The sequence below is a fragment of the Eublepharis macularius genome, chromosome 14, assembly GCF_028583425.1.
Source record: "Eublepharis macularius isolate TG4126 chromosome 14, MPM_Emac_v1.0, whole genome shotgun sequence".
NCBI lineage: Eukaryota > Metazoa > Chordata > Lepidosauria > Squamata > Eublepharidae > Eublepharis > Eublepharis macularius.
The window spans coordinates 10,725,794-10,746,824 of NC_072803.1; the positions used below are offsets into that span (position 1 = coordinate 10,725,794).

Sequence of the window (21,031 nt, forward strand, 5' to 3'; positions counted from 1 at the left end):
GGTGGAAATGAACAACCAAACAGAGTAAGAGAGGGATGTGGTTAATCAGGCTGAAGAGCTTCAGGAGACCAAGCAGAAAAACTTTCTGCAAAGGGAGCCCTGTTAGTAAAGTATTGTTAATTGTAGAGAAAAGCTTCCTGTATAATTTACCAACCAGAGAACACCACATGCGTGGCTACTGGGTTGCATTTGGCTTGGAGAGCCACAAGTTGTGAAATGTCTTGCCTTTCTTTCTTGAAATCTTCCTGCATGAGATTCTTCTCAAACTTCTGCATAATTATCACACACACACACACCATCTTGGGTGCCCCATCACTGCCTGCATTACGTTCTAAACTGCCTCCCTCCAGTTTTCCATTTCCCAAAGCCAGTGCCCTGAACGGCTTTTCTGTCTTCTTGGCAACTTTCCACCCCACGCGTTGCCAGCTAAGTGATGTACGCAGCTTGCCAAGATAACACCTAGATAAAATACAGCCTATTTAAATCTTGTGCGTGTCTCTGTTAGCATCAGACCTAAGCCTCCGTGGCAGCTTCATATATTTTGGCTTTGCTGCTTCAGGGAGAAGAATGGAGAAATGGTAGAAGGAGCATGCCTGAAAGCAGGGAACTAAAGGAGAGAGTCTGGGGCGCCTTGAGAATATCGTGCCTCCAGATAGATTGGCTAAAATGTACAAAAATACTCCAAGTAAATGCTGGAAATGTGGAAAATGTACAGGAACTTTTTATTGTATGTGGTGGACGTGTAAAGTTGTATGTAGATTTTGGGTAATGACACATACAGTACTCCATACAATTTTACAAATACCAATACCTTTTAAGCCGGAATTGTTCCTATTGAACTGCATCCCGGACGAATTTAACGAAGACCAAAAACATTTTATAATACATGCAGTGACAGCAGCTAGAATTCTATTCACATTTTATTGGAAACAACAAATAATACCAACTCAAGAACTAGTGGGAAAGATTATGGAAACAGCGGAGATGGATAAATTGACAATGATATTAAAAGGGAAAATGGAAGAAGAGTTCGCTGGACCCTGGATACCGTTCTACAACTGGATTACAAATAAACATAAAGACTAGAATTTGCCAAGAATGTAAAAGGACTCAAATGCCGTATTAATAGTATATCTTATTACTAAGAATGTTTAATGATACATTGAGCATTGCTGTAAGCAGGATATTATGGATATATTTACTTTGCTTTTCCTTTCTCCTCCTAACTATACTCTTTTTCTGCTTTTGCTTGTCTTGTTTTTCTCTTCATTTGTTACTTATTTGAAAACTAATAAAAATATTTTAAAAAATAGAAAAAAGAGAATATCTTGCCTGGAGCACAAGGGTGGAATGTCGGCCTTCTAAAAAACGGTCTCACAAGTCTTACCCAGAACCCTCAGTGGGTGGTCGAGAAAACTACCATTTCCGTTATAGCTTTTTATCTAAGGTTGTTATTCGTCTTTGTTGAGGTGTCAGATTGGATTGAAGTTCAGAAAGAGGTAGGTCTGAGGCCAATGATCTGGTTTGCCCAGCCAGAGTTTCCTCTTCCAGCCAGTTGTCAGAATAGTAGAATTTTAATGCTGAGCAGAGGGCAGTTTGTGGTCTGTCTTTTGGCTATTTCCCTACTCCCTCTATTAAAATGCACTTCATATATTTAAAAGGCAGTGTCTAAATGTCACTCTGTTGTTGGATCTCTCTTTTGTTTGTAAAAACACTCTGCAGATGGTCAGAGGCAATTTGCCCACAGCTCCGTTTAAGTGAAAGGCATTCTGAATATGTTCAGAGGCACTCCCAGCCTGGTGCACCACTTTTTAAAGGAGAAACAAAATGATGGCCATCCCCAGTTCATGTCCTTTCCTGGGTGCATGGTGTACGAAGATAACATCAGACCCACTGATGTTCTGTGGCTTGTTTCCGGATTGCCGCATCATCTCCTCCCTGGAGCTGCCAGAATCCTTCTTTGCTGGTGGGCTGAGGGTCACACAGTATCTACTGATGCACAGCATGCGTGAATGAGGCAACACACATTTGTAAGAGCAAGGGCATAGTACTCAGTGTTGAAGGCCCTTTACACATGCTCAGAGTTACCACAACCACCAGGTTACAGGAATGAGCTCTGTTTCAAACTAATCACCAACCGGTGTAAGGAATTCCCTCTAACTGGAGGCCCTCTAACTGATTGATGGATTAGATGTTTGTGTCCATTTTTCTCCCCCGTGGTGACCCAAAGCTTCTTACACCACAATTCCCTTCTACTCTGTGTTATCTTCAAAAAAGCATTCTGTGAATGGTTTGTTTTTGTAGGTGCAAGCCCTGAGCTCGCCTGTCCCTTTGCACTTCTGCCTGCCTATTCCTTTCTGCTTTGCATTGCAGGCCACTTTCACAAAGAGGCCCTGAAGCCCTCACCGGCCGCTCCCGCGACACCTGGAGAAGCGTCGCCCGTCGGCAGCCTGCCTTCTCCCTGGTGGCAGCTGCCCGTCCAAACCTGCTTGTGCAATGGGTGGGTTGTGAGCGCGGGTAAGACCTCAGAGCTGAGTCAGTCGCCTTTGCTGCTGTCTTCTCTCTGCCCCGGTTTCTTCCTGCCCACTGATTTCTCTTCTCCATGTGCTCTGCTGTTCTGTCTCCGGGGTTTTCGCTGTCAGGTAATGAGGAGCAGTGGGCCCAGTCAGTCTTGGAGATGCCGAAAAGACGAGACATCCTGGCTATCGTGCTGATAGTTCTTCCTTGGACGCTGCTAATCACCGTCTGGCACCAGAGCACCATAGCTCCGCTGCTTGCCGTGCACAAGGGTGAGGAGAAAGCCACCGGCCCATGCCAACCATGCCCACCTCTTCCTTCCACCAATCCCATCCCACCATGTGCTCCTTCTCATCACTTCCATCGTCATCCTGCTTGTTCCATCTGGCAGCCCACGTTCACGTCTTGTCCTTCTGGGGTCCTGTGGCAGAACAAGTCCTGGAGATATCTGGGGTTGTCTTGCTGAGCTTTGAAATCAAGGGACCTGCCTTGGTGGGGAAGACCAAGGTCCATCTAGCCCCATTTCCTGCAGAACTCACCTGGAGGCACCTGGAAGTTCAGCCAATAGGATGCAGGGGCAGTGATGACCACCACCACCAGGGTGCCCCAGGATTCAGAAAATCGCTTCCCCTGATGATGGAAAATAGCAAAGAGTCCAGTAGCACCGTTAAAACTAACCAACTTTATTGTAGCATAAGCTTTTGAGAACCACAGCTCTCAAAATGCCATGCATCTGATGAAGAGAGCTGTGGTTCTCGAAAGCTTATGCTACAATAAAGTTGGTTAGTCTTAAAGGTGCTACTGGACTCTTTACTATTTTGCAACTACAGACTAACATGGCTAACTCCTCTGGATCTATGATTGATGATGGAGGTTCTCTTTAGCTGCCACGGCTAGTAGTTGTTGATAGATCTTCATGATTGTGTGTGTCTGATTGGGAGACAAGTTCATCCCCAGCTTACAGTCCAAACAACAGCATGCCAGACCTTCTTACCTGGCTTATATGGCTAATGCTTGGCCCAAGGAACCAGGGGGAGCCCTCGAGAAACTGGTAGTTGGGCTAGGGCTCAGTGAGACTGTCTAAGTACAAGCCTCATCCCTCCCTCCCCCTCTAGTTTACCCCTGCACAGACATCTTCCCAGGGAGAGACTGTGGGTTTTTTTGACACGGCTGCTTCCACACACATTGGATAATGCACTTTCAATGCACTTGAGCGATCAGTTGCAACCGATTGCTAAAGTGCATTATCCAACATGCGTGAAAACAGCCTTGTTGGATCAAAAAAATTGCTTACTCTGAAACATACAAATTGCCTTGACGGAACAGACCAAGGGTCCATCTAGTCCAGCATTTTGTTTCTTACAGTGGTTTAAAACTAGGCAGGAAAGTGATGGTATTTGTTTAGTACTCCAAAATATACTGCGTCTGAATACGGGGCCTCCATTTTGCTCTCATGGCCAAGAGCTGTTGGTACCTGTATCTTCCCCAACTTAGCCTAATGTTTTTTTCACAGTCATCTAAAATCACCATTACCACATCATGTGGCAGTGAGTTCCATAAGTTAACTGTATATTGCTTTGGAGTAAAAGCCATGGGCACCAGCAAATATAACAACCTGGAAGAGGGTAAGATGTCAGGTCCCCTATCTCCAGGCTTCTTTGCCTGCCCAGTGACCTAGTTGCTGGCAAGGAACTTTGGAAGGGGAATAGCAAGCCAAACACTTCACCTCCCCCACCACGGGACGGCAGCAAGTCTAGATGCAGTTTCCTCCATCTCTGCGCCTTCCTGCTCTCTGCCTTATGTGAAGGAGCTGTGCGAGGGTAGGGACAAGAGCGCCTATGCCAAAGATTGTGGGAGCCTTCCTCCATCTAGCTTTCTGTTTTAGATACGTCCTTGCAGAAAGAAATGGAGGAGGCTGAGGACTGCATATGGGGAAAATATGCATGTTTTTTGTGCATCTTACTCCCTCTGCCCCCTCTCATTTTTTTAAAACCAGGAAAGGCCTTGGAAAGGTGGCTGGGGGGGGGGGAGAGAAGGCTGCATCAGGTAGAGAATTCTCGGCCTCAGCCTGATCTCCCTGAGCAGTTTCAAGATGCCCAGAGGGAAGGAAGGAAGGAAGGAAGAGCTCTTGTTTCCTGAGCTATCAAAGCCTGCATATTGTACTTGCGGAAAATGCAAAGCTCCCCCCAGATAATCCGCTCATTGCCATTGTAATTGCAGTGTTCAAGGTGGTTGCGGGAGGGTCGCAGGTGCCTGTCAGATGACAGCGCATGACCTAACGTGCATCTCTTTCATGCCGTCTTCTCTGAGATGAAATCCTCAGATTCTTCTGTTCTTCTTTCTGCCGGTGCCTTTCTCCAGGCTGGCAGAGCCGGGGGGGGGGGGTGTTGAAGGAGAACGTGTGGTAGGAGAGTGGGAGCGTTCTGGGAAATTCCAGGCTGCTGAGAGATGAGGAGGTACGCAAGGGAAGAAACAGCGATGTGGCTTTGTTCCTCCCTACCTGGGACACCTTACAGATGAGAGTCGCTGAGGCAGGTTAAGCTGTGGTCATCTTAGAGTCTCTCTGCACCAGACGTCTCTACACCAGGCGCGCATTTGTCAAGAGCTGGGAGACACAATGTTAGCCGGGAAGTGTATTTTTAAAAGACAGAGCTGGCGGAGATTGCTCCAGAAAGGACGAATTCTCTCCTAGCCGCCGCCCCTGGTGTGCCACTGTCTCCCCTTCCGGAGATTTTACCCTGCTGCCCTCGCTGCTTAAAACTTTGAATTAGTCAGGCCTCAGCAAGGTAAACGCTCCAGAAGGAAAGACGCTATAAGTGGTGGTGGAGGGCTGTGAGAGAATCCATCCCCTCCAGAGTGATCTTTGCCGGCTCTGTCTTTCGAAACTATGCTTCCCAGCTAACATTGCGTCTCCTGACACATGAAGAATATGTGTCAGATGTCTTGTGTAGACATCCCATCACCCATTCCACCATCCACAGCTGCAGAAGAATATGATAGATACTCATGTTTGACCCATAAATGGAGTTGCATGCTTGCTATTTGGGCATGTTGCCAGAAAGGCTCATTTGCCACATACCAAACCCCTGCACAAATATTTTAGACAGGCTGAACAGTAAAATCATGTATTGTGATGGGCCAACTCCCCCTACTCAACTTGCCTGATAATTGTTAGGGCTTTCCGTGGCGTGGTGGAGAATGCTCAAAAAACACAAACCTAGTGATTTTTCAGAGCTTTTCCTAAAATTGCCATCAAATTGTTGCAATGCCCCCAAGCACAGGGGACCTTAGCCAAGCCCTTCTTGCTGGTCTCCCCTTTCACAAAACTTACCCTGGCATATGGAATGCATTTGGCCTTTCCGAACCCCGAGATAAGTGTAATGCTGAAGTGCAGAATAGCTCACTTAGAAATTTGAGAAGCAAGGGTCTTTGCTTAATGGGTACAACTAGCAAACTACTCCAGCATCCTTGTGTTCTACTTTGATTGGGCCACTGAGGGCCAGATGTCAATTGACTTCACTGGCCCTTTCAGTCTCCTGAGCAACCCATTGGCTGTTCCTGTTGTACACTTATTGGGAAAAGCAAGATGTATATTCAGAGTTTCTACTTCATTGAACAAACAGGAAAAACCAAATAGGCTTTGGGGGATCTCATCTGTTAATCCTTCATGAACAACTGCTAAATACGGACCAGGGCATGACCACACTGGCTTGTGCCTTACAACAACAGGAGAGGTACAATCTCTTTATTATCCCCAATGTGCTTTGGACAATTCTGGAATGTATTTATTAATATTAATAATAATGAAACGGTTGAAATGGTTACGGCATTTATGCAGTTCTACCAGAAACCTGTGACTTTTACAAATTTCATGAACAGGATGGATAGGTCTCTGTCCCAAAGAGTTTACAGTCTTAAACAGACCATGTGTTTTTATTGCACCCACTGGAGAAAGTGGCTGCTTTGGAGGGGTGGAGTCTATAGCATTATATACCATTGGTTTGGGATGGCCTCACTCTTCCTATTACACTTTTTCCTGACTGCAAATGTACCTCTTCGAGCTGCTATCTACCCCATTGACCAAGAAATATGGTGACTTAGGGTCAATCTAAACATTACTTCCTTCACAAGTTCGCCGCGGAGCCAACCTGGGCTTATGCACACACAGCTGTTCTGGGGAACGGCTTGCATAAAAAAAGGAGAGCCCAGATGGGCTCAGAAAGCTGTCACTGGGGGAGGGAAAGAGCCTGCCTTTCTCTCAAGTGTTCTTCCTGGTGCGAAAACAGTGTGTGGGGTCCCGTTTAGGCAGCCTCGGAGCCAAGCTACAAGTGACGCCTGACACAGGTTGGACACTTGTCAGCTTCCCTCAAGTTTTGATGGGAAATGTAGGCGTCCTGGTTTTCCAGCTTGGCTCTCCATTACAGCTGCAAGACCAGGACGCCTACATTTCCCATCAAAACTTGGGGGAGGCTGACAAGTGTCCAACCTGTGTCAGGCGTCACTTGTAGCTTGGCTCTGACATGCACACAGCAGAAACGGGAAAACTTTCCCCTCCTGCAGTGTTTTTGCATGGGGGAAAATGCGTGGGAGAAAGGCAAGAGCTTCCCCTTCCCCGGCAGTAGCTTTCTGACCCCATTTGGGATCTCTTTTCTTTAATACAAGCCATTCCCAGAACTGACGTGTGTGTGTGCGCACGAACCTAGGTTGGCTTCGTGGAGAACTCGTGAAGGAAGTAATGTTTAGAGTGACCCATAGCTAGTGGTCATCTTGTGGCAATGAGTTCCACAAGTTGTTTGTTTTTGTGAAATACCACTGATGTCTTTTTGCCTGTCCTAACTCTACTGCTACATTGGTGTCATTGGATGACCTTCAGTTCTAATGCGTTGAGAGTGAGAATATCATAACAGACAAAATGCAGCCTTCTGTGTCCTGTTTTTCTAAAATCTCAAAATCCACCTCTATCCACCAGTTATGAAAGCTTTTTATAAGCTGTGAATTAGAAGGTTATGCTTGAGAATTTCTCCCTTTCCCTCTAAATGCGTTTTTAATTCAAGTACAAAATAAACAGCGGCAGCTTTCCGAGCCCATTTGGGCTCTCCTTTTTTAAACACAAGCCATTCCCCAGAACTGCTGTGTGTCTGCGCGAGCCTGAGGTTGGCTCCATGGTGAACCCACGAAGGAAGTAACATGTAGAGTGACCCTTAGAATCCTGTTCCCAATGGTGAGAGCCCAGGGGAGGGCAGGAATCACTGGGAGTCTGGGTACCATTGGCAGGCACCTGAGAATCCTACCACCAAACCAGTATCTGAAGCCAGAATCTGAAATTGGGTTTTTACAAGTAGTCTTAACTATGGTTTCAGGTGATGTCTAAAGATAGGCATCCTGTCTTGATCTTGCTTTAATCCTGTTTTGTTCTATGGCAAAGCTTTCCAAGGCTTCAAATAGAAGGCAATGAAACCATCAGCATTTGTTGAATAAAACCAGGACTTGAATGATTGTCAGGTGAATCTGGTTACACAAACTAATTGTAGATATACATGGTTTTGAGTAAGGCCTGAACCAAGTCATTGCATGTATATTTATTTAATCAGGATACTTTATTCACATTGCAAATTGCCATTAGAAAAATATATACATATACATACAAAAATATATACATACATTCCCCATTTGATGTGGGGGGAATGGCATATGGATCCCCCACCCATCCACACGTATCATTTACCATTACAAAGTGTTTGGGAGGTCTATTCACAATCTTTCCACATCTCATCAACTTTAGCCCTAGATGCTGAATAAATTAGGCAGAATAAGTAAACGTTTGGAGGCTTATTTCACTGGAGTCTTCTAGACAGATTGAAGAATACTTGTTTTCTTGAAAGTGAATTTTGTAAACAGCCTGATGGAGATGGATCCTAAATGTGTCTGTTCTCTTCCCACCATTTCCTGCTAACAGCTTCTGCTTCTGAGCTTCTTTTCTATTTTCACCAACCTATCCAATCCAAGTGGAGACTTTTGCTTTTTTGTTTGCTCTTGGCTGTTCCCAGGGAGGTTGTTGGAAGACTGACTTATTGTCCCTTCTTTGTCCTCCCCCGCCCCTCTTATGTCACTGCAGATGATGGAGGAGATTCCCGTCGCGACTTCTCCCAGGGCTCTGACTCCAAGGAATATTGTCTGTCTGACCGGGATATTGTGGAGGTGGTTAGGACAGAGTACGTCTACACGCGCCCACCACCTTGGTCAGACGCCTTGCCCACTATCCACGTCATCACGCCTACTTACAGCCGGCCGGTCCAAAAGGCGGAGTTGACACGGCTAGCCAACACTTTTTTGCATGTCCCTAACCTTCACTGGATCTTGGTGGAGGACTCCCAGCGGCGTACCCCACTTGTCACCCGCCTTTTGAGGGACACTGGGCTCAACTACACCCATCTCAATGTAGAGACTCCTCGCAACTACAAGCTGAGGGGGGACATGAGGGACCCACGGATCCCCCGTGGGACAATGCAAAGGAATCTGGCCCTACGGTGGCTGAGAGAGACCTTTAATAGAAACAACAGCCAGCCTGGGATTGTTTACTTTGCCGATGATGATAACACGTACAGCCTGGAACTCTTTGAGGAGGTAAGAGGCCGCTGATCTGGCTGGTTGGGTTTTGGTGCTGCTCCTGATCTTCAAGGGAGGGCACTCTGTACCTAGGGAAGACACTGGCCTCTATCCCCTATTCATTGGCCCTTCAGGGCAACCGGTTGGCAGCTATGTGAAAGAGGATGCCAGACTAAACAGGCCACTACTCCGATCCATCAAAGTTCTTCTTATATTCTGGTGGGCAATGTAAGGCAACATAGTGGTGAAGTCTATTTGCGAAGCATCTGAGAGCCGCTCCCTTCAATACAAAAGCCTGTTTGAATAATTTGGTTTTGCATCGTTTGCAGAAGGCCAGGAGAGTGGGGACTCTCCTGACGTCCGCAGGCAGGCTGTTCCACAGGGTAGGGGCCACCACAGAGAAAGCCCGTGTACTGGCTGCTGTTGATTTTGACTATGTGTAGGGTGGTACCTGCAAGAGACCCTGTTCAGATGAGTGAAGCTGCCGCAGAGGAACATAGGGAGGGAGGCAGTTCCATAGGTATGCCGGGCCAAGGCCCTGAAGAGCTTTGTATGTGATAATCGAAACCTTAAACTAAGCACAGTAGCTGATAGGTAGCCAACGGAGTGACTGCAGAATGGGGGTGATGTTCATGCTCCTGCTTGCTCCTGATAGCAGTCGCGCTTCAGCGTTTGCACCAGTTGGCAGCTCCTAGATAAATGACATCTTCAATGCTTGCGGGGCATAATAGATGAGATAGTGAGGAGTTACATTGCATGCCTTCTTAGAAGCTTCAACTGGTGTCCCGCATAGCAGCCCTTCTCTGTGCAATGGAAGGACATTACTCAAGTGCTTTAGTATATATATATCTTGGCCTCTTTTCTTTGTCTTTCCAGCACATTTGAAGGTCATGGTTTTAACCAGGGGTCATTTCATAGAAAAAGAGCTGGAGGAACTCATTAGCATAACTCATTAGCATATGCCACACCCCTTGCAATCACCGGAAATGTGTCATTGGCATAATTGATTTGCATATGCCACACCCCCTGACATCATCTATCCTGGCTGTTTGGACCCAATCCTGGCCATTCAGGGCCGAAATTGGGCCCAAAATGGCAAAAAGGGGGCTGTAAATGGCCGAGCAGGAGCCCAAAATGGTCAGGATTGGGCCGCTGCTGAGCAGGAGAGTGATCCACCACCCGTCAGAGGCCCGATCCAGGCCGTTTCAGCCCCAATCCAGGACAAAATGGGCCAAAAATGGCTGAGAGTCAGGTGAGTGGGGCCACCTGACATGTGACCTCTTTGGGGAACTGCCGGAACTGCGTTCCTGCACATTCCCCCTCGAAATGAGCCCTGGTTTTAACTATGGTTGCCAGTGGTCATGCCCTGGCAACCTGAAGCTTTGAGGCTGGAAGAAGGGGAGAGGAAGCATTCAAACGTGATGCCATGGTCCCCTCCGCTCTAGGAATTCCCTCAATCTCTGTGGTAAAGACCACCTCTTCCCTGGTTCATCTGCAATGTCATACCCCAACATTTCTACTGCTGCAATAGCAGGGGAGAGTCAGTGGGGGCAAGAGGGAGTCTGCTGCCACAGGCAGCCTTGTAAGCCAAGCTTTAACCTACAAAATTTTAAATGCAAGTGTGTGATTTGCGTAGGAGTAAGCCCTCCCCAAAAGACTCCTCAAGATTTCTTTTGTGCTTAAGAACAGCTGTAGAGGATTAGATGGAGGGCCAACATTAATCTCTTTGGGAGAATCCATTTGGGAAGCATCATGTTTTTCTACAAATCTTGGTGGTCCTCTAGGTGTGTGGATGAATACTCCCTGTCTGAACACGGCCCCATTCTCTAGATCTATCGATCTATTTTTGGGGATGGTTTTTATTTCTAATGTACCTGGTGCTTCTGTTAACGTAAGCTGAAAAGATGGACTGCATAATGTTTACATGATGCTTCTGTTGACATAAACAACAATTGAAAAAGAGGTCATGTGAACCTTTGAAGCTGCCTTATTCCAAACGAGACAACTATCGTGCAAACGATGCAACTATCCAGGTAGTTCTGGTAGTAGCCAGAAGCTCTCAAGCCCCTGCAGATACTTCTAACTGGAGAGCAGGGTGAAGAGCTGAACCTCAAAACTTCTGCAAACACTGCGCAAACCCCCTCACTGAGCTGCGGCACCTGTGCTAAAGAGGCAGCACGAGGGTTAAGGAGACAAGCCAGAGGAAGTGCTTTTGAGTCAGAAGTCAGAGAAGTGATTTTTTTTGTGGGTGCTCTGGATGGGAATTTCAGCACAAAAGTCTAGGATGTTTTTTTTGTTTAGGCAGTCCAAGATGGTAGAGCCATTTGAACACATTTGGAAGTGCCTTCTACCAAGTCAGACCATTGGATCAGTATTGCTTACTCCAACTAGCAGCAGCTCTCTGAGATCTGTTTTCAGGGGTCTTTCACACCACTTACTGCCCTTTAACGGGACACCAGGGGCTGAACTTGGGATCTTCCGCAGGCGTGATGGTGCTGGCCCCATTGAGCCTCTGCCTCTCCCCTTATATATGTATACGAGTAATTTTGACTATTAGTTTTAAACCTCTTGCAAAGAATTTAAACCTCTTGCAAATGATAAGAGGCCATGGGCATGGTGAGCCAAGCCTGGAGCCAGGGTGAGGCCAGGGTTGTAGCACCTCACCAGGAATATTGGTTTTGCCCACAGAAGAAGAGGGTTTAAATGGCAACTCCATTTAATGAAAGATAGCTCTTTTTAAAATGGAAACAAATGCTTTGGGGTGGGGGGAATCAAGATGGGCAGTCACCCCTGTACACACCCAAAGCTCTGAATGCCACCCATTTAACCAGCCTATCTATCTCTTCCCATCCAAGAGACCTGCTTGTAATTTTAAGTTCTTAAAGAGGTTAAAAGGAAGGAAAAAAGGAAGGAAGGAATTTCTTTTTCTTTAAGAAAGATGTTCATTATAAGTGAGCAAAAGGTCTGTGAAAATAGCTACTTTTAATCAGTGTGTAAGTTTCTCTTGCCAAAAAAAATCGTGCACACTGAAATATATGTAGGCTGTTATGGTTGGCAAGAAGGTTACAAGACGCTTCTGTTAGTTAAGAGGAAATCACAGAGTTCCCATTTGTGATGTTCCTCAAGGATCTGTAGCAGTCCCGCCTTGCAAGGCTGGCAATAGCCATGGAACGAGCTACAAATACTGCTCACAATTAGGGCTGCTGCGGAGGATGAAGGAGAGAGAGCCATGACTTATATTCATATAGTAATTTATAGGTAGTTAATGTGGCTCTTAGATTAGCGCTAAGGGTAAGATTTTTTTAAAAAAAATATTTTCTGGGAGACATCCCCCCCTTCCGTCCGCCGATGTTTGCTCTTTTCCTCGCTGCTGCAGTTATAGCGTATTAACACTGATTCATTGTCAAGCGTATGTAGGAGGTTTTTGAGGGTTTTTTTGGCAGAACACAGAAATGACACTCTCACTTTCCGGAGGATTTATAAATGAAGTAATTTCTTACTACATTGTATTGTTAATTAATTTAAATGCAGGCAAATTAAACATTGCCCATTGCTTAAGTGTTCAGTCTCAGCTAAATAAAATTTGCAAAAACTGGTTAATAGACTGGAGGGGAAATCATATGCGGTGGAAACCAGAGAGAAGACAACCTTAGAATTAGCGGTAGGAAATCGGACAGAAGCCTAATTCACACCACCCCCAAAAGTTTAGTTCAGGATACCCTTCCCTGCCCCCCCCACAAGCTTGTAACCTCCATTTCTCAGGCTGCTATGAAATGCATAAAGCACAGCCAGATTGTTGGATCACCAAGCTCAGTCTTCTCCGATTGGCAGCTGCTCTCCAGGGTATCATGCAGAGAAAGGATCCTTTAACTGGAGTTGTCCAGGGCTGAGATCCGGGGCCTTCTACGTTCAATACAAGTGTTCCACCATTAAGCCACAGCCCTGCAAAGCTGCCACGGATGTAATTAGGGTTTGCAAATTCCTGGAGATTGGGGGGCAGAGCCTGGGGAGGGTGGGGGGTTTGGAGAAGGGAGGGACCTCAGCTGAGCACAGTGCCATGGAATCCACCTTCCAGGGCAGCCATTTTCTCCAGGGGAACTGATCTTTGTCGGCTGGAAATCAGTTGTAATTTTGTCAGATCTCCAAGCCACACCAGGAGATTGCCCCCCCCCCAACATGTTGTACATGCAATATAAACTGGTCAGTAGAGCTGCTGCCATCCTAACGGAGCATGGAACTGGCCTCAGTGTTCAGTGCTCAAGATTTTTAATATTCAGTTACATTTTTAAAAAGCAGCTTTCCAGGTTCTATCATTGCTCTCATACTTTTCGACCAGGTTTGCGTAGAACTCCCTGTAGGTCAGATACGTCTTCACCCCACCTCCCACCATTGCCACAAAAGCATCACAAGTCTTCCAGCTGAGGTGGCTGCTGTGTTTTGCCTTGTAAGAGGAGTGGCTGCTGCACAGAGATACAATTTTCAGTGGTTTCTATGCTGTCCAGAGCTTGGAGATCTCCTGGAATTACAGCTGGTGTCCAGACTAAAGAGAACAGTTCCCCTGGAAGAAATGGTGGCTTTGGAGGGTGGACTCTATGGCATACTCCACTGAGTTCCCCCCTCCCCAAACTACATCCTTGACAAACTGTGCCCCCAAATCACCAGGAATTTCCCATCTCAGAGTTGGCAACCTTATTATTTCCTGTGACCTCCCAGCAGCAGAGTTTAAGATAGCTGCAGTTGCAGATAGTAGCTGAGCAACCTGAAGACTGAAACCTGCCCTGACAACTTTGTTACTGGAATTATTCCCTGCTGCAGTTTTATGCAGCTCTTGGAGGGGAATTCAGCTTCCTCCCCCAGCACACCACCAAGCATTCACATTAAGGCATGAAATGAGTCAATTGTTACAATACACATTTATACTAACCTTGGTCATTCTCTTCTTGGTTTCATGCTCCCTACTATTCATTCAGGTAGAGGACCTGAAATATGCCTTTTCACTATCAACAGCAAAGAACTACATTAACTAAAGGGAACCTCCATATTTAGGAGCAGTATATCTCTGAATTCCAAATACTAAGGACAAACCATTGGAATGATTGGGGGGGGGCATTGCCCGACTGGTATTTTCATGGAAGCACCTTGGTGAAGTAGAAGGCCTTTGGTCTGATCCAAAAAAGAAGAAACTCCATCCTAAACATTGTCCATCAAATACTTCCATTCCAGTTTAGCTCAGATTCCGCCCCCTCCATTTCCCCCCCCCATGAGGAATGGTGGTGGCATTAGCATTTAACTTTAGGAATTACTCTGGCTTCCCCTCCTCACTTCTAGTATATCTATTACCTGTCAAGAAACAGGAGTGCGCTGTCCATGGGCTTAATGCGTCTGTCGGGGTAGAGACAGCCCTGTCTGCATTACTGTGTTTGCAGGATGGCTTGCTCAGAAGTGTGGTGTGCAATTATTTCTTCTGGCTGCTGCACTGGCACAATGGACTGCAGTGCTCAGTTGGGGTCTCAAAGGCAGTGCTCAAAGGCAGGCTAATGGTAAATGCAAGGAAATTTAGATTCCAAGGAGCTCATTCTGCAGCTTATAAGTCCTGCTTTTGTACCTTCAGCAGCAAATGTCAGGAAGGTCTGAAATATCTGTATATAACTGTATAGCATGGAATCAGTGGTATTCTGAACCCATCAGGAACAATATTTTTCACTCAGCAAGGTTAGAAAGGTTTTCCTTCCTAACCTTAGAAAGGTTTTCCTTTCTGGTTCCTATTATTAAATGTCTGGCCTGCCTGTGCAGACTCTTGACCATTAAAGGTGATTAGTTTGGAGATCTTGGCCGCTTTCACAAAGCCTGCCTTTGAGACAGGAGTGCTTGAAAAATACAGGCACAAACCCACAGTTTGAGTTCCTTCCTTTGTAGCATGAGATTGCAGAGTTACTTCTTTTACATGCTGAGCTGCCCGTGACTGGATCCAAGTATGGAGAATCATCATGGCGGGTCTCATAAGTCTGAACCTATTTCATCTCTGTGTATGCCCAGGAAGTTGGACCAGGGATCAGGCAACCGCCTGGTAAAAAGACCTGCTTAGATGACCTCAAGACAGGGCTCATTCCTAAACCCACACTGCTTTTGCTTAAGGCAAAAAGAGAGAGATTGTGTGTGTTTGTGTTCAGAGGTTCACATAGGGTTGCCAATCTCCAGGTGGAGCCTGGCTTTCTACTATGACTACTGATCTCCAGTCTACACCGATCTGTTCCCCTGCAGAAAACGGAAACTTCAGAAGGCAAATTCTACGCTATATCAAAGCGTCTAGGTGAAATCCCTTCCCAGGTTCTTTCCTTCACAGGCACCCCACCCAAATCTCCAGGAATTTCCTGCATCAGTGTTGACAACTATAGTTTCCAGCCTTATGTTTGTCTTGTGACTAAGGATCAGAGGGCCAGAACATCTACTACGTGCTGCCCCAAATGTAGTAGGTGTTCCAGGAAAAAGATGACCAGGGAAAATGTAGAGTGTTTTTATTTTTTTTAAAGCAGAAAAATATGAGCCACTATAGCAGGCTCTTTATATGAGGGCAGGGAAAGGGGGCTAAAGCCATGGAAAGGTTTGAAGGGTTTGTGCTGGGTGAGAAAGGGGAGGACAACATATAACTGAGTGTAGATTATGCAGCGTGTTAGCTGAACCTGGAGTGCGGAAACCCCTGTAGGCTGTTCTTCAGACTCTGAGGTTTGCTTCTATTTCTGCAGTTGCTGCTGGCGCAGCCATTGGGAACCAGCATGTGAGCTGAGCAAGGCCTGATTAGAAATGCTTTGCAAACATGTTTGGTGGGTTTTTTCCAAGAACCACCTCCTCTATTTCCTGTGAAAACGAGCTGCATCTGGGGGGCTGGAAGTCAGAGCAGCATGCCACAGAGCACATGGATGCTTCTTCCCCCATGGGTGAAGGAGAGGCATAAGCAAGTGTCTCACGTAAGAGGGAGGCAAACGCCTTGGACTCCTCCGGCCACTCTTGTTGTAATTAGCTGCAACAAGAACCACGTGGGAAGATCCATGATCTGAGAGTCTACAGCAGCTTTAGCAGAGAGAGAGAGAGAGCTCCTACCCGTGGCCTTGTGGTGAGGAAGAAAGAGAAGCAAGCCGTCATTATAGGCCATGGAGAATTCTGTGTGTTCTAAGAAGGATCCCGAATGTTACATTTAACAGTAATTTCTGCAGTTCTTTTCCATCGTTAATGTTTTAGGGATCTCTGCTGGGCATCTGCTTGCATTTCCCTGCTTCAGCACCAAAGACTGACGATAAGAACCTTCGCTGATTCTTACACATACAGAACGTTCACTTGTGGGAGCGTGTGTTTGAAGTGTCCATCCCATCAAACAGTTCCCTTGCATGTAGAAAACTCGTAGATCAGGGAAACGTGGGCTAAAACTGTTCTTCCAAATGGGCTAGCTTTTTCAAACACAAGGCAATTTATACATATATTATTTTGATAACCGGGACAGGCCTGAGCAACAGAGCTTTTGTAGCTCAGGAGATGGGAGTCCAGAGTGGGTCTAGAGCTGGACCTCAGGCATGGAGTCCAGCAGTTTGGAAGACAGATCTGGGGGGCAGAAGAAAAGCAAACACCCTGTATTATTTTGTTGCCACCTTGTGAATTTCAGATAAGGACGTTGGATTTGTTCGCAATATTCGATGTGAAATATTCGATGTGAAATATTCGGCTAAAGCATATAGATAAAAAAATGGCAACTGGCGACGGCCCCCAAAGCAGAGTAAAAAGTATGGTTGTCAACCTCCAGGTGAGGCCTGGAGATTTCCTAGAGCCACAACTGATCTCCAGACTCCAGGGATCAGTTCCCTTGAAGGGAATGGCAGCTTTGGAGGGTCACAACTCTGCCGAATTCCCTTCCTTCCCAAACTGTGCCCTTCCCAGGCTCTCCCCCCAAATCTCCAGGAATCTCTCCAAGCTGAAGTTGGCTACCCTAACAGAAAGCCTACTGGGAGTGGCCTTGCCATTGCTGAGGGGCTGTGGTTCAAAAGTACAGCAGGCTGCAGGTTCCAGGATCATGACGTCTCAGGTACAAGTATTGGGAAAGCCCCATCTGCCTGGAGAGCAACTGTCACTTCGATGGACCAGTAGTTTAGCATGGTGGAAAGCCATGCCTTATGTTCATATGGGATCTGAAGTGGCACGGTCTTGAATGGAGTATACCACAGAGCCATTGCCATTATCGTGTGTAGTTGAGCTCGCTGGAAGGGAGCAGATAAAAATCATTTGACTTTATCAGCCAAAAAAGAACACCCTCCATTTGTCTGGTCGTGCCCAGACAGCTGCCTGTTGATTCTCATGTTCTGTAGCCAAGCAGAAATCTGAAGCTACCAAGGAGACCCGGCGGTGTGCTGCCTGCGGAGCGGGAGCTCCATTGCGACTCTGTCAAGCAAGCGAGCAAAGCATGGGAATTGTGGTTACGGTCCCTTGAAGAAGGTTGCAGATGTGTGTTTTTTTATTAAGAAGTCATATTTCTAGTCCTTGTGGGTGCTTGGAACTAGTCTCTCAGATCCTGAGCAGCCTGAGCAGACACTAGAGAAAGGCACCCCTCTAACTTACTGCAGCTTTTTGTGCACCACCAGAAATGTCGTCGCGGTGTCACCAGCAACATCATGTCACCTGCAAGGCCCTCCTCCCCGGTGGGTAAGTGCCATGCCTCGGGCTGGCAACCCTATTTGGAATGCCCTCCCCCTTGAGGCTAATGTGGCACTTACTTTACTGTATTTTAGGGCACCAGGCCAAAAGGCATCTTTTAACCCAAGCTTTTGATTACGGGCTTTATCTTCCACTTTTTAAACGGTCTGCTTCTGGTCTGAGGTCTGTTTCACGGATAGTTTTATGCTGTTGAGCTTGTTTTTAATGTCTTGCTGCTTATCAAAAAAGATTCATGAAAGAAAGGTCCATCGATGGCTACTAGCCATGGTGACTGAAAGGAGCCTCTATTTACGGAGGCAGCAAACTTCTGAATGCTGTGTGAAGCAGGTTGCTGAGCTAGATGAACCACTGGTCTGATCCAGTAAGGCTCTATTTATGTGCTTATGCTCCACTTATTATTTTAATTTCAAGCCATCGTGAGCAGAACTCTGAAGAGGCAGTATAGAACTATCTTATAATAAATAAATGTGTGTGTTCATGTGTGTGATAGGCTCTTTCCTTGCCTCCAGATGCGGAGCACCCGGAAAGTGTCTGTGTGGCCAGTGGCCTTTGTGGGGGGCTTGCGCTACGAGTCACCCAAAGTAAACGCTGCTGGAAAGGTGTATGGCTGGAAGACCGTCTTTGACCCTCATCGGCCCTTTGCTATCGACATGGCGGGCTTTGCTGTGAACCTCAGGCTCATCCTCCAGCGACCTCAGGCATACTTCAAACTGCGAGGGGTGAAGGGGGGCTACCAGGAGAGCAGCCTTCTCCGGGAGCTGGTGACCCTGAACGACCTTGAGCCAAAAGCTGCCAATTGCACTAAGGTACTGTTTCCTTCCGCTGTTCTAGGTTCTGAGTGCAAAGGGTTCTTTCCTCCTTAACTTAGCTGGAGGGAACAGCTCCCTGCTGTTTGGTTTACATCTAGCCTGGTCCAAAAATCTGCTCTACTTTCAGGTGGTCTCTGAGACCGCAATAAAAGAGGAAAATGCTGAACAGCCGTTGGACTACCTGCTATCTACTGAAGAGACCTGACACTTTCCTGAAAAGTGGCTGATCTCTTCAGCAGTCTGAGTGGCTGCAGTAGAAATTCCAAAGAAATCCTCAGTCTGTGCACTAGCGATGAATTTGCTGCGCTCAGTTCTACTCGGCGAAAAATTGATGCTGAATATTCACTAAGCACTTGACATCTGTTTGACATCTCCCCTCCCCTTTCTTTAATGAAATCCAAAACCTGGACTAAGGAAATAGTAATTAGGCTATGCATCCATTGCAAGGAGGATGCTCGCTAGCTGTTCCAACAGCCAACGGAGAAAATACATGTATATCTATTTTAAGTACTAAGTGAAATGCACTTCCAGTTTTGAGCCAGGGGGAAAAATTGCCCTGAGTATTCAAAGTTGAGACAGCAGGTTTAAGGATATTGTCCGGTCCAAAGTGCTGACTTTCCTCTTCCATAAGCAGAGCAGGTATTTGTTGCCAGCCAGCCTCGTCTCAGGCAAACCTGTAGAAGCAGCTTCGAGTAGGAAATGGGATCGATTAAACATGCAGTTCATTGCCATAGCAACAAGGTGAGAGCCCTGTCAAGGTGAGGAACATTGTCGGGGAAGTGTTGAAGGGAAACGGGAGAGTGAGTGTCGCTCCAAAGGGACATGCCTGTCTGCAGTGGCCACACCAGATCTTCAAGAACAGTGCAGGAAATGAAGTTTTGCAAAGATGGGTGCAATCCTGGAAAGAGCAGGGTCAGGCTGAGTTGCCAAGCCTGTGAACTTGGCCTAGTTGGTCATTATCCAGCTAGGCAGAAAACAAGATGCCACTCGCTAGCTGCTGTTCACCGATCTACAAGGGATGTACTCACACAGCAAGAGTGATTCTGAGGGAGTCGGGATGGGCAGCTGGCAGCCCGGGTGCTCCATCTGGCCCTCAGAAACTTCTAGCTATTTCTCCTGCCTGTTCTGCACTGCAGAAATGGAAATTATCAAGGAACTGGCAGGCTATAGAGTGACCAATAGAGGTGGGCATGAACCAGGAAAACCGGTTTGTTGCGGTTCATGGTTCGTAGCGTTTCACGAAGCACGAACTTTCACAAACTTACCCTGGTTCGCGAATCGGTTTGTTTGGTTCATGAATATGTCACTTCTGGGTCAGCAGATCTGCAGAAAGCCCATCCCCCCATTGCCTAGTAAACTGATTGATTGGTATCATCAGGATGTCTGCAGTGACAAACTGAAAATCGAACCAAACGAACCAGCCTAAAAATATGGCTATACAGCCCAGAAAATCCACAACAACCATCATTCTCTGGCCGTGAAAGCCTTCGACAATATATCAGCCAAAAAATCGTCACGGTTTGTCAGAAATGCCCTCCGACGAACCACTGGTTTGCAAACCACCAACTGGCCTGGTTCATGATGAACTTTGGTTTGTATTTTGGTTCGTGCCCACCTCTAGTTACCAACTTCCATGTAGGTCTGGTGATCTCTCAGGCTAGAGAGATCAGTTCTCTAGGAGAAAATAGCTGCCTTGATGGGTGGAATCTATGGCATTATAACCCAATGACACCCCTCCTCTTCCCAATCCCACCCTCCCCAGGCTCCACCCAAAAATTTCTAGGAATTTCTCATCTCTGCAACCCTGGTAACCCTCTGTTCATAGAGGGTGGGCTACACTGTCCCTTATTTGGAGGAAAGGGTCCTTGAGGAGCCCTAATCCCTTACCACGGATCAGAATTCCAAAGCAAAGAGCCTGTCTACATCACAGTTGAAGGCAGTCTGTGCTTATTTAACACTGTGCCTGTTAACAGCCCTCCCCACCCCCACCGTCATTGTCACCAAGGGAAGGGGAAAGTTAGACAAGCCAAGGAAGGTTTGTGAACATTGACGAGAGAACGGGTCAGTGGGCAAGATTGTGCTGAAGGGTCGGGTTAATGCCGTGAGACACAGCACCATAAAATGGGTCATTTCTGCCCATGCTCTGTTTCCTATCTCTGGCTCAGGAGGGGGGTGAACCGCAATGAGATCTTTTGCTAGCTGGCTTTAAGACTTGGAGATGGGTCGTTAGCCTCCAGGGACCATGGTTAGTTGTGCTATTGGTTTTATAATAGAAGATTATGCATAGACTTCTTTCCTCCCTGTTCCTCATTCAGATTCTTGTCTGGCACACAAGGACAGAGAAACCGGTATTGGTGAATGAGGGGAAGAAAGGCTTCACAGATCCCAATGTGGAAATCTGA

At 46.7% G+C, this 21,031-nt stretch overlaps 1 protein-coding gene across 1 annotated transcript; it reads left to right on the forward strand.

Moving 5' to 3' along the window:
- The first annotated feature begins 2,566 nt into the window (after positions 1 to 2,566).
- Positions 2,567 to 21,031, forward strand: B3GAT1 (beta-1,3-glucuronyltransferase 1). Its single transcript, XM_054998162.1, has 4 exons — positions 2,567 to 2,789; positions 8,633 to 9,141; positions 18,330 to 18,626; positions 20,945 to 21,031. The coding sequence occupies exons 1-4, from the start codon at positions 2,603 to 2,605 to the stop codon at positions 21,029 to 21,031; spliced, it is 1,080 nt and encodes a 359-aa protein (XP_054854137.1). The 5' UTR covers positions 2,567 to 2,602.

Bases quoted from the DNA above. Each gene is read 5' to 3' on its own strand.
- B3GAT1 (XM_054998162.1), top strand. From the start codon at position 2,603: ATGTGCTCTGCTGTTCTGTCTCCGGGGTTTTCGCTGTCAGGTAATGAG. The intron at 9,142-18,329 runs GTAAGAGGCCGC...CCTTGCCTCCAG, and splicing joins GCCTGGAACTCTTTGAGGAG to ATGCGGAGCACCCGGAAAGT. The intron at 18,627-20,944 runs GTACTGTTTCCT...TTCCTCATTCAG, and splicing joins AAGCTGCCAATTGCACTAAG to ATTCTTGTCTGGCACACAAG.